Below are 25,262 nucleotides of genomic sequence, written 5' to 3' on the forward strand. Positions count from 1 at the left end.
TTATGCCAATCATTCATTGTGGCACCCACCTATTAGACTTGTTCAAGATATGTGAGTTATTCGCCCCCTAATCTAAATGCTGAGGATAACTTTTTTTCTTGGCTTGGTTTTTGTCTTGGCATGGTTTTTTGTCTGATTTTAGGCAATGCTTGGCAGAGAGGGCTACCCCTGGCTTGGTGTCTACTTCCTTGGGTGCACGCTCAGGGCCCCAAGTGGTACTAGGGATTGAACCCAAGCCTCCTGCGTGTTCCAACCCACTGAGCCATCTCTCTGATCTCTCCTGGCCTGGTTTTATGCATCGTTCTCTCTTCTCTCTTGTGGCTATGTGTATGCTTCCCTTCATGGCTCTATGATTCATTTTCTCTTTCTCTTTCTCTCTCTCTCTCAGTCTCTTTCTGCTAGGTTGGCAGTGGATCATAGTGGCCCAAAAACCAAGTTTCAGAAACATCCTGCAGAGAGAGCCCTGAGTGGGGATCAGAGGGCTTTTTCCTGGAGCAATATCAGTGCTTGCTTCCTCTTGCTCTCCATCTGGTGGGTGGGGTTGCTGCATACTGTGTCAGAGGCCGGGCTGTTTGAGCTGATGATGTTTATGCATGAGCATCATTTGCTGGAATTCTGTGATTTCAGATGTCATATTTCTGCCATTCCCTTACTTGATTCTGGTGTCCAGGTGAGGAGAAAAGTGTTGCCTCCTACATAGAGGGACTTGGTGTTTTATCTGGTCCCTTTTCTCTCTCAGTTATCTTTATCTTTTCTCCTGTTACTCCATCTGTATCCTGATCCTGTCATTCCAGGGAGTCTGAAGAAATAGTGTTTTACATCTTCACTGAAGAAAGTGCTGGGCGAGGGAGTGTGTGTTCCCTTCTGGGTTCTTGGGTGAGACGTGGTTCTCGGCCCACATACCACTCTCCTCTTGGCATCGCTCCCCACTCACCTGAGCTTTCTCTCACCCAGGAGCTGGTAGTGATGGGCGCCCCTGGGTCCTTTTATTGGGCTGGGACTGTCAAAGTGCTGAACCTAACAGACAACACCTACTTCAAACTGAATGATGAGGCCATCATGAGCCGGCGGTACACTTACCTGGGTAAGTAGCCCGGGGAGGTAACAGGGACAGGGGAGGTGAAAGTGAGGGCCACCATGCTTATACATGATTGTGTCACTGGGGGAAGGAACAGTTGGGTTTTACATCTATTGTTACATCTAGACCACCTAACATCAAGCCTCCCTTACACACACACAGAGAGAGAGAGAGAGAGGGAGAGAGAGAGAGAGAGAGAGAGAGAGAGAGAGAGAGAGAGAGAGAGAGAGAGAGAGAAAGAGAAGAGAGGAGAACAAAGGAGGGAACAGAATTAAAACTCTGGGACTTCATTAAAGTCAGTTGAATGAACAGGGAGCTAGAACATGGGTCAAGGGTGATGCTAGAATTCCGTTTCGATCCTAGGTACCAGATGACCCCCAAGCATCACAAGCTATGACCCTGGTGGTCCCTGATCCCATCCTTGATCCAAAAACCTTCTGAGCACTGCTTGGGAGCATCCTGAAAGCTGACAATTGAACCTCCATGGAAGCAAATAGTTTAATTTTTTTCTTAGCAATTGCTCAAATTCAAATGATTGAATGCAAAATAGCACAATAGAATCCTCGTTTGCCTGGATGAGGTCTGTGCTTCCTGGTATGCAAAACTGGTTGTGAGCAGAAATAATCAGAACCAGAAATTATTGTGATGTATGGAAACCCAGTGCTGAGGTTTAATTAAAGGCTCAGAAAATTTTTCTCTTATTTTGTCAGCCCTTTTCATCTTCTCAAAAGAAGATAGACATTATTTAAGTTGGCAGCTGCCAGGCAAGAATGATGCCGGTCAAGATCATGCCCATTTAAGCACAGAAATAGGTTGTTTTTGCTCATGCACGTGGCAATTTTACATGCCCTTCTTCTTAAATTCCTGCTCTAAACACCATCCTTCTGGACTCAAAAGAAAGTTAATTTTAGGAGGACCTACTGATGAGAAAACATTGCTTTTTCCTATTCATTACACATAAATTCAGGGAAATCCAAATAGAGACTGGAGGTTCTCATTGATTTCCTTTCCCCTTATAATTGTAAATACTTTGCCCCAATGCACAGATCATATCATTGTTACTCTGTGTCTGGGGGTTGAGCTTTACTCTGAATTCCCAGCTCTATACTCATTCCCAGTTTATCTACTGCACACTCATTCCATGCTGGATTTGGCCTGTTAATTCTTTTAATTCCTTAAACAGTGTTTAGAGGTAGCCATTATTATTGTTTCATAGGTAAAGAAAACTGAGGTGCAAAGATATTCTATCACTTTCCAAGGTCCTATGGCTGATAAGTAGATGAGTGGAGGTTTAAACGGTTGTGTCAGATTCAGCTCATGGCCCGGAGCTCCTTAGAATTGGAGAGTTTAATCTCAAATCCTGTGGCTTGCCTGGTGTATAATAGAGACTCAACCTTGTTTAATATATCAGAGACTGATGAGAAGGCAATGCAGGCTCATTGTGGCTGGGGTTCTGGGCTCTAGCAGAGGCCCCTTTGATACTCAGGGCTCCTTGCTCCTCTGTTCAAAGGCCTGAAGGGCCAGGGTTACATCTCAGCAGCAATGTACATTCCTTGCATATATGAGACCTCAGTTCAGTCCCTGGCACTTCAAGGGAAAAAAAGAAAGAAAAAAAGAACAAAGACAGTAGGCCCTTGTTTGCTTGAGGGATTTCAGGGATCACATGTGGCCTCATATCAGACCTAAGTCATGGAAAGGAAATCCACACCTTGTGGTGAGAATGGTCACAATTCAGGGCCATCATAAAACCCAAATATTAGGGGCTGAGGGTGGAGACAAGGTTTGGGGTGTAATGGCCACCTGTACAGGGTTCCTACTGGTGAATGAAGAGCTTTCAGCTTCCGGTATGACTTCCAGAAATCAGCAATATTTCAGCTAATCTTAGGCACCTTATTTCTAATTGTTTCTAGATTCCTTTTGCATCTAGGTTCTTTGTCCATTTGTCAGTCCATCCTTCCATCCATCTGTCATCCATCTTCCTGTTCATTTGTCCACTGTCAGCTTCTTTTTAGTTTCTCTTAGGAAGAGGTGTGGTGTAATGATTAACAGCAGTAGGGGCTTTGGAGACACACAAGTTGGGTTTGAATCTTGCTTTGTGATCCAAGGCATATCGTCTGGGTCCACTTCACTGCAATTTTCACATGTATAATCAAATGGAAGAAGTCTTCCTATTTTTCCCACCGAGTTGTGAAATTGAAATGATGGCATCCAATGACTTGTATTAGAATGTTGCTAATCATTTCATTCACAATAACCCAAACTGTAGACAATTAAAATGCCTGCAACTGGAGAAAAATAAAGGTATTATAGTGTATGTATACAATGGAAATTAATTGACAATGAAAGGAAACAAGTCACTACCCTCAGCAACATGCACACCACAGATGGTGTGTTAGATAAAAGTCTGGAACCGACAAGTCTAATATATAGTGGCAGATATCAGCACAATGGCCATTGGTAGGGAGCTTCAATTGAGAAACAGCATGTAGGCACCTTTTGGGGGTATGACTGTTGCTGGTGGTGGACAGTTACATACACATGTAAATACTGTGGCAATTGTATCTCAGGATGCCAAAGGAAAGAGTATTGAAAAGAGTGCCTGTTTCAAAGAGAGCACTCTTACCTGCCCCACTGTCCCCTGATACCCTTTTGTGATTTATGAGCCTTTTCAGCATAAGGTAAAGGTAAAGGGCTGGAGCGATAGCGCAGCGGTAGGGCGTTTCCTTGCACGCAGCCAACATGGCTGACCCGAGTTCGATTCCTCTGCCCCTCTCGGAGAGCCTGGCAAGCTACCGAGAGTATCTCGCCTGCACAGCAGAGCCTGGCAAGCTCCCAGTGACGTATTCGATATGCCAAACACAGTAACAACAAAGTCTCCAATGGAGACGTTACTGGGCCCGCTTGAGCAAATCGATGAACAACGGGAGGGCCTTTACCTTTTTTTACCTTTCAGCATAAGAAGACCAGCAGTCCCATGCAGTAGGTGTTCCAAGCACAAACAGATCAGAGGTGTCCAGAGAAGGGGATGTGCCAGCAGCATTTTCCTCTCATGGGTAGTTTTCTCCTTGTTCTTCCTTAACCCTGTGCCTTTGTCTCTGCCCAATTCTTTGTAGGCTATGCAGTTACTGCTGGACACTTCTCTCACCCATCCACCACTGATGTGGTCGGAGGTGCTCCTCAAGATGAAGGCATTGGGAAGGTGAGGAGGGGTATCCTGAACTATCCAGGGCCAGGTTGGATGGTGGGGGTTGAGGGATGGATGCCCCAGATAGAGAAGTTTGGTACGTTTTTTGGTGCCTCCTTTTGAGTGAGTGATGAAATATGAAGCGCCTCATGTTTGCCACCTTCTAGCCACTTTTGAGACTTTCTGTGGAAACCTTCATGTGTGAAGACTCGTCCAAGATCCCTCCCTTCTCCATACAGTCTCTCCTGAGAAAAGTTTCTCACAGATGACTCTCTGAGTGGGTGACACTGAAGACTGTGTGGCACCCCCAAAGGGAAAGGTGTCTTGTGTTGCCTAACCTTAGATCCACTGCTCTCCCAAACGGATCACCACTGCCACTAGTTTCATCTCGGGCCTTATCTTGGGACCTAGCTTCTCAGATTTATTGCCCCGGTATTTAGAACTCCAAAACTCAGTTCATCCTGAAGGCTGGAGTGGGTATATACATGGTGGCATTTCCTAAAATGCCCATCCCAGGTGAGGTTCCATACCCTGGCAGGCATCCAGTATGAAGAACTATGCTAGTTGGTTCTTTTTTTTCCCTCAGTGTGTGTGTGTGTGTGTGTGTGTGTGTGTGTGTGTGTGTGTGTGTGTGTGTTGGGGTTGGGGGGGAGGGTCAGGCGGGATGGGCATACTTGGCTGTACACAGGGCTTACTTCTAGCTCTGTGCTCAGAGATCACTCCTGGTGGGTGTCAGGACCTTATGGGGTACTGGGGATTGAATTTGGGTTGGTCATGTGCAAGGCAACCGCCTTACCTGCTGTTGTATTGCTTTGACCTGTCTGGTTGGTTCTTTAATGCCAGGGTACAGGCAGTACAGCGGGAGTAGGTCCAGATGAGGGAGGAATGTTCATTCTTGACATGCTCCATAGTTGTTCGATAGAAGAGAGAACATGGGAATGAGTATGGGGTGTGATGAAGCCCCATGGTTAATGTCTGGTCATGTCTCGGGGGGGGTTTGAAAAGTGGGATCTGGATTCTGGAATGAACTTGATGAGGGAGACAATCAATGTAAGGCCATTGGAGCCTGTATCTAGGCTGAGGTGAATCAACTGAGGCGGCCTCTCTGCATGCAGTTCTGGGCTGGGCTCTTGCAGCTTCTTGGTAGGAGGTATGAGGTGCTGTTCTCCTTTAGGATCAGGTGCCTCCCTCCAAACATGAGGGCTGGTGAGGAAGTGCCCTGAAACATCAGCCAGGGCTGCGACCATAGCTTAGAGGTTGCATATGTGAGACTCTGATTTTGACTGCCCCACACTACAAACAAACAAATAACCCCCCCCCCGCCCCGCCCCGCCACGGGCACAGGATAGCAGGAATTGGGCTGGGGTGTCAGGGGAGGCATGCAGATGGATTCTGAGAACTTCAAAAAACAGATGGGTCACATGATTCCAGGGTCTAGTGGAGGGCAGAGGCACACAGAGCTGTGGCCAAGTGATAATGGTTCTAGGGCATCCCCGCTGTGGTCAGACTCCTCACTCCCATGTCACTGATGCCTCAGGCCAGTGGCAGCAGCTTCTTGTGCTCCTCAGCTGCAGAAATTTTAATCTGATTTTATTGCTCTCTCTTCTTATGGTCATGATAACTGTGTAGCCCCTGTCAAGGCTTGAGATAAGAAGGATAAAGTGTGTGTAGTTGATAGAGCCAGGCAGAGGGGATCCTAGATCAGGTTCTTAAGAAGGAAGTGAACATTCTGTTTTTATCTGGACAGGCTCTGGAGTGATTGTTGGCAGTCAGCAAAGTGGCTGTTATTCCAGATGTTTAAGCATGGGGGGCTGGTGAAGACTTGATTCCAGGACACCCATGAGAAACCTCTGGGTATTTGCTGCTGGTGTCAGGGCAGGAAATCATTCCTACCAACCTGGTGGTTTCCTCCCTTCCTGGGAAAGGGGTTGGAGCCTGGATCTTCAGACAGTGTTAAATGGGAAAGAACTTCTGTGATCATACCACTTAAGAAGCATGACATTAGTGATCCTCTCTGTGGTGGAGAGTTATACAGTGAACACACATATGAAAGGCTCTGAAAAGTCCTGCAGTAAAGGAATTTACTTCATTTTTAAAGCTGGCATTTCCCAAACTAAAGTCAGAGATATCCATATGGTTCTCCTGGCACCGATTGAATCATCCAGGGAAATTCTCAAGCAGTCTCCTCCATCCCTCCACCTTAGATGTGGCAACATGTTCTAAACCCTAATTAGTGGGAAGAGTGAAAGCCATTGATCTAAGAGGTGATGCATTTGCTAGGAATATGGAAGTTCATGGGTCTTCCTGGGTGTGGGTTTCATGGGGAGGCAATTTCTGCCTTGGGAGTGAAGGAGACTTTCTTAGCAGCCTTGGGAAAACAAGAACATGTTTGAAAAGTGTCAGCTCACCCACCCTGAACTTCATCCAGAATTCACATAGGATTTCCAGGATGTAGCCAAGAAATAACTTTGGCCATTGTTTCTCCATCTTAACCAGATTTTTTTCTTTTCATTCAATAGGTTTATATCTTTAGAGCTGACCGAAGATCAGGAACTTTAGTTAAAATTTTCCAGGCCTCCGGCAAAAAGGTAAAATCTGCAGTGTGTTTTGTTTGTTTGAGAGCTATCATCCTGTAGGAGCCAGATCTTTCCAGAAAATTGGTGCAGAGGCCCTTATCTATGTCCCCCATTTATTCGGTATTTCTGCTCAGTATGGGCATGACCTTCAGGTTGGAGGGATTCCCGCTGGAGGTGGGAGACAGGGGGTTATGATGGGTTGTGCACAGCTGAGTGGCAGCACCCTTTTAGGAGGTTGCCTGTAGTTCAAATCTTCATCAGCGTGGCTCTCTGAGGTGTCTCTCTGCCTTTCTTTGCCTTGTTCTGTGTTTATCTTTCTCTCTGATATGCACATCTACTCACCAGGGAGCAGGCACAGTTGAGCAAGCCCACGCTCTGGTTACCCCCAAAGGATTCTCCTTCTCCTGCTATCACCAGCTCTTTGCACACCCTGAACCCTTCTCCACCACTTCCAGGGGGGCCTTGCTGGCATAAAAGAAAAGCCCCAGGAACATCAGCCTGTGCCTCTTACAATCATGATTGAGTCAAAGCAGGCAAGATGCCCTGAAATTCATCCTGGGCAAGGTGTATCTATCTGCCCGTGTCTGTTTGTGGGCCTCGCCCTATGCCAGCTGCCCATCCTACTGGTCTCAGCCTGACTTTACTTGCAACCCCTTTGATGATTCTGTAGATTATTGAGCGTGATTTTATCAACTGCACTTTTAAAAATCAGATGACTTAAATTTTTTTAAATTTAAATTTTTTTAATTGAGTCACACAATTACAAGGTTGTTCATGATTGGGTTTCAGTTATATAATGTTCCAATACCCATACCTTCACCAATGCACAGTTCCCACCACCAGTGGTGGGATGTAGTTAAAAAAAAACTTGATGAAATGGAGGCTTCACCAAGAATACTTTACCCAGCTAGACTCTCATTCAGATTTGAAGGAATTTTACACAAACTCATGGATAAACAACAGCTCAGGAACTTCATAGACTCAAAACCAGTTTTAAAAAAAAAAGATCAAGGTAAGATCAGACGATCTTTTTAGCAGGTCTCAGGGAATACACATGCAGTGTGGGAGGTGAAGGGAGGCCTTGGTGAGCTCAGGGCAGGAGCACAGGGGGCTGGGTCTTGGGAGGGAGAGTCAGAGAGTGCACGGAGGTGAACCAATGCAGAGAGGAAGGGGAACACACGCTTCTCTCTGGGCGGGTTGTAAGCCCAGTAGGCAGCTGCTGCACTACTGTGCTTTGTTCTGAGGGAGAATCATTCTAAGTTCCCTCAAATCTTCTCACCAGTACCAAGAACAGAATTAGCCACCTTAATGTATATGCTTTAAATATAGTAACTTTTTTTTTTTCAATTAAAAAACAAATTTTCCTTGGAGCCAGAGTGATAATACAGCGGGTAGGGTGTTTGCCTTGCACATGACTGACCCAGATTCGATCCCAGGCATACCATATGGTCCCCCAAGCATTGCCAAGAATAATTCCTGAGTGCAGAGCCAGGAGTGAGCCCTGACCATTGCTGGGTTGACCCGAAAGTCAAAATGCAAACAAACAACAACCTAAAGACAAAGCCTCTTAAATGCAGCTTTGTGCCCTTTCCCCAGGTCTGCTCTCTGTTCCTTGAGAAAGGTGCCAGCCAATGTTATATTAACATCTCCTGTCCCATACAGAGCAAAAAAGTTTTATAAATGACCCCAGGTGAGAAAAGAAACACCTCTGTGCCACTTATAATCCAGAGTCCCAAAGAGAAGTGGGGTGCAGAATCTCTTGAGTTCAGCATTTGAGACCTTTCTCCACAAACTGACCTGTGTTTCTCCTCCAGACCTCTACTTCACCCTTTCAATGGAAAGCAAGCATTTGAGAGCTCTTTTTTTTGAGTCCCCTGCCCCCTAGCTTGAGGGAGATAGGGTTTCCTAAGTGCAAGTGTGATCAAATCATATGTGATGATTTGATGCATCTCTGTATTGAAAAATGGTACCATAATATGAATCTTCAGGATCACCTGACTTGGCTATTTAATGGTTCTTGAAAGTAAAATTGTGGCACTTGAACACACCTGTGACTCTGAGTATTTTTGGGTTTGCCGTTGGCAATGCCAATACTTCTCCCCCACCCCCCACCCCCCACCCCCGCTGCCCATGCCTCAGTTTCCCCAGTTTAAATCTGTCATTGTTTGAGTCAATGCCTGTAGCTGGGCCTGTTCACCATCTTTGGATCCTCCTGGTTTGGACGGGATTACATAGAGTTGCCCTCCTCTCACTGAGCAGTGGCCGCCGTAAATGGGAGCATGGGGGTGTGCGTGGGGGGGGCACAGAGCACCATGGAGAACCCAATTATCTACACTTTGAGGACCTCTTGACACCAAGTTCAAGGACAGACTGAGCTTACATGATGACATGTTGGGCTCTCCAGTGAATGACTGAGGGACCCCAGGACTTCGCCCCTTGCTGCACAGCTGTGCTGTACTCTTCCTCTGGGCCCTGACAGTGTGCCCAGTCTCTCCTTCAGCCAGCCCTCCCAGGCCTCCTGCTCTCCTGTTTCACTGTCTTCTTTGAAACAAATACATATTATTTTCTTTTATTTACTCGTGATGAAATAATAAAGTTATTCATGATTGGGTTTCAGGCATGCAACGTTTCCACATGGATCACTTCACCAGTGTCCACTTACTTCCCTCCCCCAATGCCTCCACTCCCCCAATTGCCTCCCACCCACCAGTCTGCTTCTAAGAGAGGTTCCTTTTATTTCTTTGTAAATTTTGGCGCTGTGGTTTCCTGGTACTGTTGCTGATGGGGCTCCATACGCATCTTACACCCTTTCATCACCACCTCCTCCCCCTCCTGGTTGAATGCCTCTCTCCACTATGGACCTTTCCTTCTCCCTGTTCTCTGCCCAACCCCCTCAAGTAGCATATTTCCTACAGCAGACCAGTTCTCACGTTCTATGTTTCCATTATTTTGGGGCATTTGTTACTCTCCCATTATGTTTCCTGATGTCCCAGTGTGAGAGATCTTCTGTGTGTGTTGGTCTGACTAGTTAGTCCTTCTGACTAACTTCACTCAGCATGATATTCTCCAGTGTTTCACTGTCTTCTCACTGCCCTCCTTATCATATTCTTCCTGATTTTTTTATATTTATTTATTGAATCACTGTGGGAAAAGTTACAAAGCTTTCAGGTTTAAATCTTGGTCATGCAATGATCAAACACATTTCTCTTCACCAGTACTTATTTTTCACCACCAAGAACCCCAGGGGAGAGGGGTTTCTAGCAGAACTGGGAGCAGAAGAGCTCCTCTTTGGCTCAGTGATTCTGGGGGCTGGTTATGTTGGGGGGAATGTGGCACTGGGGATCCAGTTCAGGGCCTTGTGTGTGTGTGAATCATGTGCTCCTCTACTTTGCACTCTCTCCCCAGCCCTACTTCCCTGATTCTGCAGTGGACTGTTACTCTCTTTCTACATCCCATCCTGCTTTCTTTGCAAGAGGAAAGGAGAAGGCTTTATCTCTGACGACTTTCTCTCTTCGGGGAAGGACCAGACCCAGGGTTCTCAGAGGCAGCCCCTGGCTTTCCAGAAGCATCTTCCTCCACACTCAGGACAGTTCTGACTCAGTAAATCTCCCACCCGCTTCTGCTTTGGTTTGGCCGAATTTGGTTAGACAGTCCTGCTTCCTGGCTTCACCACAAGGAAGTGAAAAAATGGTTCTGGTCTTGATTGGTTGATGTTGTTGGTAGAAATCACCACTGCGTGAGCGGTTCAAAAGCTGAGACAGATCTATGTCCCTGCATTTCCAGGGCGATGGGGGAATCACTGGTCAAGAACCAGTGACCATGAACCTGAAGCAGCTCAGTGCCAGCTCCTGTATTGTTAGGAAGTGAGTCGGTGAAGAGTTTGTGTGTCAGTACTTAGATGCATGGAAACTTGGTGTATGGATGATTTAACACTGATAAAAAGCTAAGTTAAATGGCCCATTGGGAAGAAACAGCTTCCCTGGGGCTCAGCCAGGGGGTTTGGTCCCCAGGGCTTTGCTTGAGCCTTAATGCTGACTAAGGCCCTCAAATTAGTGACTGACTGGTAAGTTGGCTTCCTCTTCTTTCCTTTGGGAATGGGTGGCCCTGAGGAGTTGGGGAGTGAGTGAAAGTGGCCTTGACATGTGACAGGGAGGGACTTTCACATCTTCCTGACCCAGGGTTAGTTGCAGGAAACAAACCAGCATGGCTGCCACCTCCCTCAAACTCCCCTGAATCTGCTGCCAACAAACCTGAACAGCTGAAGAAAATACTCTTTTGGTTACTTTACAATGGCAGTACTTTTATTTGAAAGCATTTCTTTCTTTCTTTTTTTAAAGGACACTCAAAAAGTAGTAGAAGTTGCAAACTCGCAGTCTTTGGAAACGATGTAGCCCACAAAAGATTTTGTCGCTTATGGAATACATTTATTATATTTCTATTTCTAAGAACTAGTTGCCAGCATTTTTAAAAAAGAAAGATAGAAAGAGGACTGCAAATAGGAGTGGAGAGTTGTGGATTTCTCTTGAAAATTGGCAAGGCTAGAACTGAGGATGTGGCTCAGTGGTAGAACTCACCCCTTAAATGCTGGAGGCTCTGGGTTCAACCTCTGGTCTCCTTTCTCTCTCTCTTCCTCCCTCTCTCTCTCTCCCTCTTTCTTTCGCTGTCTCTCTCTCTCTCTGACACACACACACACACACACACACACACACACACACACACATAGACACACACGGGAAGGTTGCCTTAGCATTTCAGTTTGCCACAGTTTTCACTTTCCTCTCTTTGATTCTAAAATCCCGTGTATTTTGCCTTCAATAAGCACACTTGAGCTGGGACCTGTTTTTTCTCCTGCCTGTGTTATCACTTGGCATTTGAGTTTGAGATTCTCAATTTAAATAATAGGTACTTGGTTAAGCTATGAAAAAAAGATCCAGTCTAACCTGGCTGTATTCTCTCACCAGTTCATTAGCCCTCTGAGTTGTCCCTTTCTCTGTCACTTCTTCTCAGAGCTTGCTCACCCACCTTTGTGCATGGGGCTGGAAGAGGGAGGCGCTGGTTTTCCCAGGTACCATCTGTCTCCAGCCCGCCTGCAAGGTCCTCTTCACTTGTTCTTGCCTGTCAGAATCTATGGGGCACTGGTCACAGCGGTGACCAGTGTCTACAGACCGCGGCTTGTATTTCTAATTAGCTCTCCGCTCTCCTGGGGCTCCCTCTGTGTGTGTTTTCCCCTCAGATGGGCTCTGGGGCCTTTCTCAGAGGGTCTCTGCCCCAGGGAGCTTCAGTCCTGGGTTGACTGAAGGTTGCATCACTTTGCCATAGAAGGCCCATGGCAGTTGGGTGGGGGGGACTTTGCTGCGGGTCTAGGCCTCCTTGCTCAGCCTCTGTTACCTCGAAGGGGTCGGGGAGCCAAGTTTGCAAAGCCGCGGGGGCCGGAGGAGATGCGGGTTTTGCAGAGGGCGGACACTGAACGCTTTGTTGCGACTCGGCTTGGTTGCAGATGGGCTCTTACTTCGGCTCCTCCTTGTGCGCAGTTGACCTGAACGCGGACGGCCTCTCTGACCTGTTGGTGGGGGCCCCCATGTTTTCTGAGATCAGAGACGAGGGGCAGGTCACCGTCTACATCAACAGAGGAAACGTGAGTATAGGGTGGGGTGGGTGCCATCCTGCCAGGATCGACCTGCTGGGAAGGCTCCAGGTGCTGCTCAGCCCAGGGAGAAGAACCAGCTTCTTAGCCACCTCCCCACAGCTCCATGTGTCCCCACACACACCCAAGTTGCTCAAGGACAACCCTCATGCCCTCATCTGCATGCTCGCTGTGCATGGGGACTGTGGCTCCTGCTTTCAGGAAATGATTTCAGTCCAAGGCAGAATAATTGCTCAGGGCTACCTGTTTCTCAGCCAGGAATCGTACGGTTCAGAGAGGTGAAGTCACCGGCCCCAGTTTGCACAGCAAAGAAGTGGCAGATCTGGCATCTATCTGGACCCAAGCCTGTAGACTTTGGAGCCACTGTACTTTGCCTCGGGGCTGTGCTGCCTTCCTGGGAACATGTGTCCATAGGTCCAGGCAGACGGGGGGCTGACTGAGACACACAGGGGCTGGGAGGAGTGAGGGAGGAGTTGAACTCAGCGTCCACGTGAGGCTCAGTGGGATGAGGTGGGAGGCCGCAGGGCCGTGTTAGAGTCAACTGAGCTCTTCCCTGGGTCAGTAATTACTCAGAAGGGCCAAATCTGAGTCACACAAGCTCATGGACAGAGTGTGTGGCTGTGTAGGGCCAGGAGCTAAAGGCTATTTGATGTTTCTGAATCACGATCCTGTGCCATGTGGTAGCCCACGCACCTTGCAGAACCACTTTCTAACCGTGTTCTGGAAGGCACAGACCAGAACAGGTAGAAATGTGGTTGCCACTTTAGAACAACTTGTGGGGGGTGTTTGCCATGCTGAGGAGAGGAGACCGCAGGACTGGGGGTCACCTGGGTTTGTGGAGGACTGTTAGGAGAAGCGAGAGGTTGGGCATTAGCCAATCCAAGACTTACCTCCCCTCTGAAAGCCTCTGTGGGGCCCCTCAGGCTGCACAGATGAGAGTCACTCACTGCACCCCAGAGGCAGAGGTGGGTGCCGGGGGGCCCTTCCCAGGTGTTTCCTGTTGGCGACTGTGCTCTGGGGGCGGGTGTCCTTCTCAGCTCTGGCATTTGATTGTTTTTCTGGTTGATTCTCTCTGTTTGTGTTTTCTTTTCCCTGTTTCCTCCGTCCTGTTTCCCAGGGAGCCCTAGAGGAGCAGCTGGTGCTGGCCGGAGACAGCGCTTACAATGCTCATTTCGGGGAGAGCATCGCCAGCCTGGACGACCTGGATGATGACGGGTTCCCAGGTCAGTAGGCTGACTGGCCCGGGCCCTGTGGTGATGTACCCTGGCTTAAGTCGCCCCTGCACCTGCCTGCCTGGGAGCCCAGAGAGGACTCCCTGTTCTCAATGCAGACACTTGGTCCCAGCTCTGAGCCACTGCCTCATCACTTCTTCTAGCCTCAATGTTCTTTGGTGTGTGTTGGTGGGTCAGGTGACTCTGCACGGTGGGGCCAGGTATGGTAGAGAAGTTAGAACTAGAGTCCCCCCTGCCCCCCCCCCCCCCCCGGCCACGAGCCGCCTTGTTTCTGAGGCCCGGTGCCCCTCCACAGAGTGAGTGGCAAGCCAAAGGACAAAGTTGGAGGTTTCATTATCTCCTGATCACGGCCCCTGGGGAGGATTTTGTTGGCTTAGTGATGGCTCCTGCCAGTGGAGGGGCTTTGGAATGTGTGGGTGTTGGGCTAACTGGACTTGAGGCCCTGTCTGGACAGGGGTGACCTGTCAGTTCTGGGCATCTGTCTTGCTCCTGTCTCTGCTGGGTAGCTTCTACCCTCACTGTGTGCACCGTACCAGGACCTTGGCAGCCATGAGCCCAGGGGTGGTAGTTATGGGAGACGAGCTTTGGCCACTGTTGCTGCCGGGCAGGGCATACAATGCAGACCATGCACATCTCCACTCAGAGTGAACCCCCAGCAGAGGGGCGGGACCCATGCGCGAGGACCCACAGGTGCGTGCACCTCTGCCTCACAGTGCTCTGCAGACACGTGACTTATGGTAGCAGTGGGAGAAAGAAAGTTGTGTGCTGGCTCCAGGCGTCTTCAGTTTGTGAGTGTGCAGTGTGCGTGCATGTATATTTGCATGTGTGTGTGTATGTGTGTATGTGGCAGGGAGTGTTAGGAGATGGCGAATGCCAATTTCTATAATCCCTTTATCTCAGAATGGAGTCAGCTTTCTCAGTTTTGCAATGACCATTGTCATCGAGTTTCCTGCCCAGACAGGCCATGGTTAGGGGGGCATTCTTGGCTTTCCCATCCTCTAGAGAAAGATACAGACGTTTGACTTTTTTTGGGGGGGTGGAGTCTTCCAAGCAGTATTCTGGAGTCGAGAGAGTATTCCTGGTGAAACTTGGCTAATAGGCTGCACGGTTCAATGCTTGGGTCACCAGGTGCCAGGAAAGATGAGAGCCGGCCTTATTGCTGCCTGGAGCCTGTGTGCAAATTTGCCAGGGTGAAAACTTGGCCCCTTGCATATGTAAGGTGTATGGGAACCCTTCACCCCAAGCTATCTCCCTGCCCCAAACACTTGCTGTTCATCAAATACAAAATCATATTCCCAGATTTCCAGTTCAGATAGAAACGAGAGTGGTTGATGTTTGTCTTTCTTTTGTTTGATGGAGCCATGATTTCTCCTGTGACAATGAGGTAGAAACATATCTTGAACTAGGTCTTTTTCAGTTTCTGTAATTTTCTTTTGACTTCTTCCCCCCGCGACCCGCCCCCCCCCCATCCATACTAAGAGATTTTATGTCTAATTCAAGACTTGAGAAATCACCAACGAAGTTGTTTCTGCACCAAGGGGCCCAGGATGTCAGGAATTAGGAAAAGCAAGCTCAGATGGCCTCATGCACCTTTCTAATCAGAGCTGTTTCTCCCCTGCAGATGTGGCCATTGGTGCCCCCAAGGAGGACGACTTCTCGGGCGCTGTGTATATCTACCACGGGGATGCTGCTGGGATCGTGCCTCAGTACTCAATGGTAACAGTGGGAGAGGAACATGGGGGCTTTCACGCAGCACTGGGGGAGTCCGTCTTTCCTGTGCCCCAAACTTGAGGGTGCAGAGGAAACTCAACACTGCCGCTCCTGCCCTCAGCCATCCCCACCTGAGTTGGAGACCATTGATATTGTGCATCGGCTCCAAAGTCAGTTCACACAGTCCTGGGTTAGCGCACGCCCAGGCATGTATCCTGCCTACAGAAGATAACATCTGTCTGTGTGACCAGCCGTTCGGCTGTTGATTTAAGAAGCACCGCTCTTCCTTTTCTCCCCGCCGCTTTTTTTCCCCCCCTTCTTACTCCTTTGTCAGTGCTAAGCCAAAGGCTAGTGTTGTAAAGTAGAATCTTGTCGAGGAAGAGAGAAGGGGTGGAGAGAGCTGGGCCTGAAAATGGTCACAGGGCTGCTGCCGAAACTGGCTTTGAATCAAAGAGCTGGTCATAGGTTGGCCTTGTGCCCTAGACTTGGGAACATGGAAGTAACCACTTCTGTTTTCTGCGTATCAGCATGGTGTTCAGACTTGCTGATGGTGTGAGCCCAGCCCATGGGAAAAAGGAAGTCCCTCTCTTGACAGAGTATCAATAGGATATTATGAATGTCTGAGCAGAGAGTGGCATAGCCCTGGGCTTTTCTCCCTGTGGGCCAGTGGCAGAAAAGAACTGAGCACATTGAGAAATTTCCTATCAATCCTCATTGATTTAATGAGCACTTAGCTGCTTACCTCACCCCAAAGACCGTGGGCCTTGGGTCGACACTGCTGCTAACTCTGAACTGTGTTTTGTGCTTAGCTATAAAACAAAGCAAAATAGGAAAGTCTCCAATGTTGTTCATGTATGAAAATGTCTCTGGGTGAGGAAAAGGTTTCTACAGATTGACCTGACCTCCCTGGAAAAGCACGTTCGTTCAGCACATACATTCACAGCTGTTTCTGTAGCAGATACGTCAATTTAGGGGTGAGGGTTGGCCTGTGGCCCATAGAGCTTCAGGGTCCCTCTGTGCTGGGCTTCCCGCACAAGGGGCTGCTGCTTCCTGTTTGATGGCACTGGGAGGCAAACCCTGGGCTTCACTCATGTGAGGCATTTACCCTGCCACAGAGCCACGTTCCCAGTTCCCCATGATTGAATGCTGGTCCCTCTCTCTTCTTTCATTTCACCTCTACCCTTGCCATGGGAGATGGTGCCTCTCTCATACAACTTTGACTCACCGGGGAGCTGCAGCCCCAGGGGGGTTATTTAAATGCTGAAGGTTAGCAGCTAGTAAGTGGCCATTGGCTCTTGAAATTTTGTGAGTGGGACTCCCTAACGTTTTATTGTAATGCTGTGCTCATCTCCTTGGGAGAAATGGCACTTAGGGATGTCAAAGTTTTGGAGACTTGCTTTGCCAGGAAGCCCCCTTACTCTGAGGGCAACTATGTCTGTGGACTGCCTTCTTTTCGTCAGAAATGAGGAATGGTGGCAGCAACAAACTCAGGGGTGTCATAAGGAAGGGGGCTACATGTGTCTCACCAGGACCCTGCAATGTGTTACAAGGATGCTGCTCCCTGTATGGCAGGCTGCAAGTCATTTCAGCTGCCCTGTCCTGAGGTGGCCCTTGGGGTCACTCTCCATGCATCCTCCTGGAAGCTTGTTCCTGGACCTCGGAAGCTAATCACACACGGGCCACTGCGAGAGACCCCGTTTCCCATCTTCCTGGCCCTCCAGTGTTTTGTTTTGTTGCTGGGTGGGATCCCCGCAGCCAACTGAAGGATAAATTTTGTGGTCAGTGTGGAGTGTCCTTAGTAGGAAACAGAAATCAGCATCTGGACGGGTCCTGCCTTTGTCAGCAGGCGGACAAGCTCGTTAGCTTTGACAAAGAGAAGTGGTTTGGAGCTCTGCAAATTTAAAAGGAAAAAAAAAGGATGATCCATATTTTTCCAAGCTGCTAATATGTACTTGATAAGGTCTGTGACTTAACAGGTAAGAAAAAACATCTCCCCCCACCTCCATCCTATCCCCCAATTTTAACGACAGATTCACCAGGGCCTCGGGTGAGACAGAGCTGTATTGTAAGGGGAGTGAGAAGGACAGATCCAGAAAAAAACTTTGGGTGAGGGACTGGCTTTTCTTTGGCCCAGACTGGTGTTATTTCTGCTGGATAAATTGTGAGATCAGGGCCCAATATTCTTCCACATTACTAGTTAACTCCTTCCTCTTCCTCCAGTTCCCCATGAAGTGTTGATTTTTTTAAGATCCTAGTGTGGCTTTCGAGATTGGGGGAGCCCCCCGGGCCGTCACGACAGCCTGTGATCTTTCTGCTCCCCTCGGGACCCTGCCTAGGAAACTGGTCAAGCAGAGGGTTTTTTTGGGCTCCTGGTTTTCATTTACGGTTATTAGCACTGAGCAGACTTATCTTCCTGGCTTTATGGCATAATGGTCTGCAGATGTCTGCGGGATAACTTAAGCTCGCCTTGCCACCCCCAGATGGACCACCCCTTCACTCCTGCCCCCTACACCCCCATTCCAGCCACAGCAGATTCTGGAAATGCAAACCCAGCTGCTGCTGCTGCGGCTGAATCCGAGAGCTGAGCCCCTTTGCTTTAAGATGTGGCTTTTGAGAAATACGAAGACGCACAGAAATGTTTGTTTAGCCAGTGCGGGGGGGGGGGGGGCGGTGGGGTGGGGTGGGGTGGGAGGGGCGGGTGGGAGGGCATGGGGTCTGCCTGTTAGCAAGGGACATTTCTTGAGGGTTTCCTCCAGTGTCCGAGTTTGTACTTTGATGCTTGCATGTTTCCTGTCGGCCAACTTAACTAAAGATGGCAGGCGGGGGGGGGGGGGGGGCTGAGGGGAGGGGAGGGTTGCAGTTACTCGATGCTGGGGAGGGGGGAGGGGAGGGGGCCACAACCCTGCTGTCTCCCTCTGTAGACCCTATGAAGCACCTCCCCCACTTCCTGATTTCTCTGCATAATGAATGATTCCAGTATGGGAAAGGATAAGGGGAAATTCAAAGTGAGCTCCTGGAGACTTAGAAACCTGGTTCTAACGTGGGTTTTGGCTCATGGCATGGAAACCAAATTCTGATCCACCATGAAGGCACTGGAACAAGGTTCCCCAGGGAGCCTGGGTAGATAAAGGGGAAGAGGAACAGGTCAGATCCCAGAGAGTGGGGGCTACGGTGGTTCAGGGACTTTATATCTTGGTGAGGAACCACCACAGATAGTGCTGTGTAGTGTCAGCTGGTCAGGCAACAAGTATTCTTGAGCCAGTGAGCCATGCAGTCACATATGTTGAACTTAATGATGGATAAAATGTGAGTACAGCTGCTGGTATGATGGCAGTAGAGCTGTAAACTGAAGAGATGAGCAGAGTTTGGGGATCCCCCACTAGTTTATAGAAGGCGCAAGACCATGGAATTGGAGAGTTACTGAGTAGAGCTGCTTCCTCATGGCTCTGAGCTGAGTCCATGTCTCTTCTGTTTGGCTTGATGGAGAGATAGTTTCCAAGTGACCATTGGTCCCAGCTTGTCCTGCCGTCTGCTTGTCTGTGTGGACCGTGTCAGGGAGGAGTGCTACACCCTTAGTCGATGCCTGGGTAGAAAGAGATAATGAAAACGAGTTTTTTGTTTTGTTTTGTTTTGTTTTTGCCAGCTGTCTCTGTGTGAAAACAAAACCGGATCTCTTTCAGGGAGGGACGATTTCAGATGTCGATTTCACTGTGCCAGAACCTTAACACACTAATCTAGGTGGATTTTCTTGTTAGCACTGAACTCAACAACCTGAAGTGAGATTTGTTGAAGGCTAGCAATAAGAAATCAGAGTATTTGGGATGGTGTGCGCTTCCGGTGACTCGATTCCCTATGATCTGTTTCAGAAACTGTTGGGGCGGAAGATAAACCCGGTGCTGCGGATGTTTGGCCAGTCCATATCAGGAGGCATTGATATGGATGGAAACGGCTATCCTGGTAAGCTATTTTTCTTCTACAGGCACAAGAGATAAAGATAAAAGCCGGAGGTAGACTGCTTGCCAGCCTGGTAAGCTGTGATTACCCCTGTTTGGGATTAGGAATTCACACAATAGAATGGGGGTGTTTTGCCTGGTGTTTGCTTTGAGGGTGAAAGTATTGATGTTTATTTTGGGCATGTAAAATGATCAACTCTGAAGGGTTTGCTCACTGGGAGGATGTGTCTCTGCAGTGATTTCTGTGGGGGTGAATCTTTTAAATGAAGGGCACTGTCTGAATTTAGAATGATATATCACGAAACTTCATATTTTGGATATTTTTTTATATAAATCATGTTCAGAGGGCTCTTACTCTTGAGAGTGAAAAAAAGGCAGCCAAACAGCACCACCCTCGCCCCCAGTCACCACAAGATTATTGAGAGAAAGACTTAGAGCATAAAGAAAACCATATGCTCTCTCAAACTAGCAAAAATAGACCTCCATTCGAGGCTAACTGACTTGTCTCTAGGGCTAATAAATGCCTGGTAGTAGTTGAAGATAATTAAATAAAATGAACAATTGCCACCATAACCCTAAGCTATAACTGGTTTGGGGCAGTAGGATAGTACTGTTTTGGCATCTGAGTGAGGAGAGGTGAGAAACTGATAATACTGCAGGGAAAACAATCCCAAATCATCATGGCATGCAGAAAAGAAAAGGTAAAGGCCCTCCCGTTGATCATCGATTTGCTCGAGCGGGCCCAGTAACGTCTCCATTGGAGACTTTGTTGTTACTGTGTCTGGCATATCGAATATGTCACGGGGAGCTTGCCAGGCTCTGCCGTGCGGGCGAGATACTCTCGGTAGCTTGCCGGGCTCTCCGAGAGGGGCGGAGGAATCGAACTCGGGTTGGCCATGTTGGCTGCGTGCAAGGCAAATGCCCTACCGCTGTGCTATCGCTCCAGCCCTATAAGCTACTCATTCTTTTTAAGATTGCTCGAGCGGGCCCAGTAACGTCTCCATTGGAAACCTTGTTGTTACTGTGTCTGGCATATCGAATACTCTCGATATGCCAGACACAGTTGCCGGGCTCTCCGAGAGGGGCGGAGGAATCAAACTCGGGTCGGCCATGTTGGCCGCTTGTAAGGCGAATGCCCTACCTGCTGTGCTATCGCTCCAGCCCGCAGAAAAGAAATGTCCCTGAAATTATAGATCAACTTGCTTTTGAGAAAAAACATTTTCTCATTTAAATTGTCTCTGCAGGATCTGTGCAGGTGAGTGCAAGACTGCAGGAATTACTCTGCCTTGCAATTTCTCAGGGGGCTTTGGGTCTTTCTTTGTAAACTGTCAGATCTGATAGAGAAGTAGGAACCTAAGAGGCCGGTGTTGAAGGTTTTGTCCAAGACAGACCCGCATGGGTCTTTTTAAGTTTGAGAAAGCATTTTTTCTATTCAGGGCAATTTATGGTCATCTTTAAACAATACCTTACGTTGGCTTTTCACTTGACTAGATGCTAATTTCCACATACGATGTCTGTCTCATACCTGGTCGGTAGGTAGAGATGAGGTGCCCCTGGCTTCACAGACAAGGAAACTGAGCCTCAGAGAACCCAATGGGCTGGCCAGAGACCACAGCATGGTAGACGGGGACCCAGATAATCATACCAAGAGCTCCCGAGTCACACTTTCTGATATCTCTGAATTTAGTTGTGTGTTTCTTGGAGGAAATGGCAAAATTTTCAAGGTTTTGTTGTTGTTGTTGTTGTTCTGTTTTAAATACCCAAACATGTAAAAAAAAGTATCAGAAAACAATGAAATTCACAGCCGTGCTCAAGTACAAGTGCAGACTTTTTAGCAGCACCTGCCATTCATGTATTCGAGACTTACTTCTCCGTAATGAAGGAGTCCCAGAGATGAAGCAGCTCACCCTCTCTGTAATTCAGATGTTTGGGCTGAGCAGCTCTAATGCAAACTCCAGGGCTAAATGAGGGAGAAAGGCAGAGAACCAGTGGGCGAGTGCACATTTGCTAGGCTGAGTTATTTAGGAGGGAAGATGACCAGCTCCCACTTCTGTATTGTTTTATAGTTTAGGTCCTTTCATGAATTTTCAAATTTAAATGTGTGTTTTAATGTATCAAATGCATATTTAAGCCAATAAAAACAATAGTGTCTAACAAGTGTTTAATTACTATCACAAATAATATAAATATTGGTTAATAAGTGATTAATATATAATAAATAAATATTTTCTGAGTTAAATATGAAATGTTAGCTTTTGAAGAAGATGGGGAACATTTTCTTCATTGTTTAGACAGGGATACTCTTCAAACTCTGAGGTCATAGAGGGACGGAGAAGAGAGCATTCACATGTTCTGTCTCATTCAGAAGGAATACAATGTGAGCCATTTATGTGATGGGAAATATTCTAGGAGTCACATAAAAAAAGATAATAAAATATACAATTAAATTTAATGCCTTATTTGGCTCAATATAAGTTGCATATTTCTAACATGTAGTCAATATAAAAATATTAAAAGGTGATCCATTTTTTTTGTATGAGATATTTGAAACCCAGTTTGTACTTTATACCACTGGTGGGCCATCTCGCTTCCTGCTGTCTCTCCATGCCTCAGCAGTTCATCTGGTGACTGGCTATGGAACAGTGTAGCTCTGAGTCTCCCCAATTCATGACACAGTCTAGAGGGCAGCTGTGAGGGCCTTCTGACCTGGCCTAAGGGGTACCTCCATCCTGGGGACCCTTGTAAGGATGGGGATGAACTTCCACATGACTCTGAACCTGTAAATTTTCTGGTCCACAGATGTCACGGTCGGAGCCTTCATGTCAGACAGCGTGGTTCTTCTGAGGTGAGCTGCTCTTCCCCTGGAATCTGTCCTCCACAGGGGAGGGAATGGGGTGGGTAGGTGGGACATGGGGGAGCTATTTTCTGTTCCTCAGCAATTCCCTCCAACCCACTGCTTGCAGGTGGAGGGACCGAAGGAATGGACAAGAGCCTTTGTTTCCATGTTCTCCTTATCCTCCCTCTCCTTAAGCTGCCCATCTTAAATAGCTTATTTGTGTAGGGTGATAGGTTTTGAGGCAGAGTTTGGGGATGCCTACACCCCTTGACTTCTTGCTTCTTGATGGTCCACACATCTTCCTTTGCCTGGAAGCCAGGACACTCCCAGGCTGGACCTCGTTGTTGTATCCTGTTTCTTCCTGCCCCACACCTCTATGGCCCTCACCTCCTAGGGACCTGGAGTCCTCACATCCTATGGGGGAGCACTTTTTTCCCCGTGGCACCAGAACCATGGGGGCAGGAGTTCGGGACCAGTACAGTCTGGCTCTCTCCTGTAAAGATCCATGGTTGCCTCCCTCCCCAGCACACCCCGCTACCTCCAAACCATCTCCCGGTATTTCTGGCTGCATGAGTCAGAGGAGACCGGATTACACTCGGGGTGGGAGCCAGCTCTTAGGCTCTTAGTTTTGGGGAATGACCTGATGGCAGAACTTTCTAAAATAGGCAAGGAGCATCTCGGTGGAGCTGGACGGGGTCCCAGAGGCCACACATTCCAAACCCTCCATGCCTTTCCCTCAGCGATGCCTCCTGCGTCCCCACCACGGCGTGACACAGCCTCTTCTAGAAACGGGTGTCCTCTTGGGAGGAGGGAGAGGGGGGAAAAGCGCTGACTCGTGTCAGAGGGAAAGGAACGAGTTACTCGAAATGTTGCCTTGGCAAACAGGCAGGGTGGCTCCGCGACCAGGAGTGTGATGTGTGTGTGCGGCTCTGTCTTGGGCGGTCAGTTCCTGAGGGAGATGAGTGAGTTCTCTCTGGGGACTCCTGCCTGTGAAAGAGGGGAGGAAGAGCTGCACTTAGCACAGGGCCTTGGGACAGCCGCTAGTGGGGGTGACTTTGACGGAAAGAGTGAGACCTGTCCCCTGCAGAGTGAAGGAGGCACCTTCCTTCTTTAGCAGGTGCAGCTCTGCAGAGACAGAACCTGCCTGGTTCCCCGATCAGCCCCACGGGGCTGAATTCTCCTCTCTGGATCAACCCTTCTTCTGGGCTGGGGCTGAGAATTTTCCTTCCATGTTAGGGGAGAAGAGCTTCTGAGACTGCAGGTGTGTGTGTGTGTGTGTGTGTGTGTGTGTGTGTGTGTGTGTGTGTGTGTGTGTAGCTTAATCCAGAGGCTTTGTGACATTGGTTCCACTCTCTTCAGTATCCTGGGATGCTCGCTCTGGCTCAACAGGATTCCCTTGCGTCAGACACTTTCCCGGGCTTCTGCCTCTTTTTTTTTCCTTTAAAATTTGTTTTGGATTTGTGGGCCACACCTGGCGATGCTCAGAGTTTACTCCTGGCTCTGCACTCAGAAACTACTCCTGCTGGTGCTCAGGGAACCATATGGGATGTCAGGGATCAAACCTGGGTCGGCTGTGTGCAAAGCAAGCACGCTACCCACTGTACTATCATTCAGGCCCTGTTTCGGGGCTTCTTGAAATGATAAGACATCAGGAAGGCCATCTCAGGACAGAGAGCACCCCCTGGCTGCTTCTGCCATGGCCAGAGAGATGCACAGGGATTAAGGGACTTACCTTGTTTGTTTCTGACGCAGGTTCAATTCCCAGCACCACATATGGTCTCCTGAACCCTGCCAGGAGTGATGCCTGGGCACAGAGCCTGGAATAAACCCTGAGCACTGACGTATGTAGCCCCAGAAAATAAGAGGAAGTGGGCCGGAGTGATAGTACAGCGGGTAGGGCTTTTGCCTTGCATGTGGTCGACTTGAGTTCGATCCTTGGCATCCCATATGGCCTCCCAGCAATGCCAGGAGTAATTCCTGAGTGCAGAGTCAGGAGTAACCCCTGAGCATCACCAGGTGTGACGACCTTCACCCCCCCAAATAAAAACAAGAGGGAGAAGGGTGCTGTTGAAGTGGGGTGAGAGATGAGAGTCTGGGGTGGGAAAGTGTCTCCTCTCTTGAGCCAGCACCACCAGTTGGGATCAGGTTTGGGACCAAATGCAGTTTGGAACAATGCTGAGGGTGAAGCTGAGGGTGACATTCTGGTCTCTTCCAAGAATGGTTGGGAAGACTTGAAAGATGAGTGGGGGCCCATCAGAAAGGGAATGTGGGGGCACCCTTGGGGGTTGGGGTGGGTAGGTTGATCTGGAGCTGCACCCCTGGCGCAGGTGCCGGGATGGCGGCAGTAAGTGGCCGTGGGGACCGTGGAACTGGTCATGACAGGGCTGACAGACCCTTGCTGGACTTGGGGTTACCCTTGTTTGGGTGGGGCCAGTGTGAGACCCAGAACCGAGGCCTTTGAGTGCACCTGCAAACCCCTCTACGCTCTGGGTCCCGGAGCGTGCAAGGAGGTGGGTGAGGAGAGTCTCAGGGCTGAGGCTAGCTGTCTCTTCTCGGGTCCATTCCTCCCTGCACCCTGTCTGCCCCTCAAGCAGTACCGACCCCTGTCAAAAAATCAGTGGGATTGGCTCTCCCCTGCCCTGAGGTGCCTGCCATTCCATTGTTTCCCTGATGGGAAGAGACATCGCTTCAAGGCCACATAGTGCTGTCCTCGGGGACCCTCTGCTTTGATCCCAGAGACTGGCATGTTGGCAGGTGGGTCTGTGACACCCCATTTCCCACTGCCCCCCCCCTTTCCGCTGGAGTGCGGGCTGGCCTGGCCCTGCCCTCGGGAAGTTTGTTCTGTTCGATTAGCTGGAAGGGGCAGGTCTGGGGTCAGCAGGAGAGGCGCCTGGTGCCCTGCCAGGGAAGGGCAAAGGAAATGATCAGAGAAGCTCATGAAAGATTTCAGGGCTTTTCCTGGTCCCCAAACAATACTTGGAGATGAAACAAAAAAGGTGCAAGGAAACTGAGGTGCCCAGTTGGGGTGTGGGGTACTGTGGAGGGGGTG

At 48.8% G+C, this 25,262-nt stretch overlaps 1 protein-coding gene across 1 annotated transcript in view; it reads left to right on the forward strand.

Moving 5' to 3' along the window:
• Nucleotides 1-25,262, forward strand: part of ITGA9 (integrin subunit alpha 9) — a 329,418-nt gene that overhangs the window by 51,681 nt on the left and 252,475 nt on the right. Inside the window, exons 6-13 of the mRNA XM_056129639.1 lie at nucleotides 955-1,084; nucleotides 4,192-4,277; nucleotides 6,782-6,850; nucleotides 12,336-12,473; nucleotides 13,600-13,705; nucleotides 15,336-15,430; nucleotides 19,291-19,381; nucleotides 22,177-22,222. Of these exons, the coding sequence (XP_055985614.1) occupies nucleotides 955-1,084; nucleotides 4,192-4,277; nucleotides 6,782-6,850; nucleotides 12,336-12,473; nucleotides 13,600-13,705; nucleotides 15,336-15,430; nucleotides 19,291-19,381; nucleotides 22,177-22,222 (761 nt within the window). The remainder of the gene's footprint in view (nucleotides 1-954; nucleotides 1,085-4,191; nucleotides 4,278-6,781; nucleotides 6,851-12,335; nucleotides 12,474-13,599; nucleotides 13,706-15,335; nucleotides 15,431-19,290; nucleotides 19,382-22,176; nucleotides 22,223-25,262) is intronic.

The sequence above is a fragment of the Sorex fumeus genome, unplaced genomic scaffold (assembly GCF_029834395.1).
Source record: "Sorex fumeus unplaced genomic scaffold, SorFum_2.1 ptg000072l, whole genome shotgun sequence".
In the NCBI taxonomy this organism is placed as follows: domain Eukaryota; kingdom Metazoa; phylum Chordata; class Mammalia; order Eulipotyphla; family Soricidae; genus Sorex; species Sorex fumeus.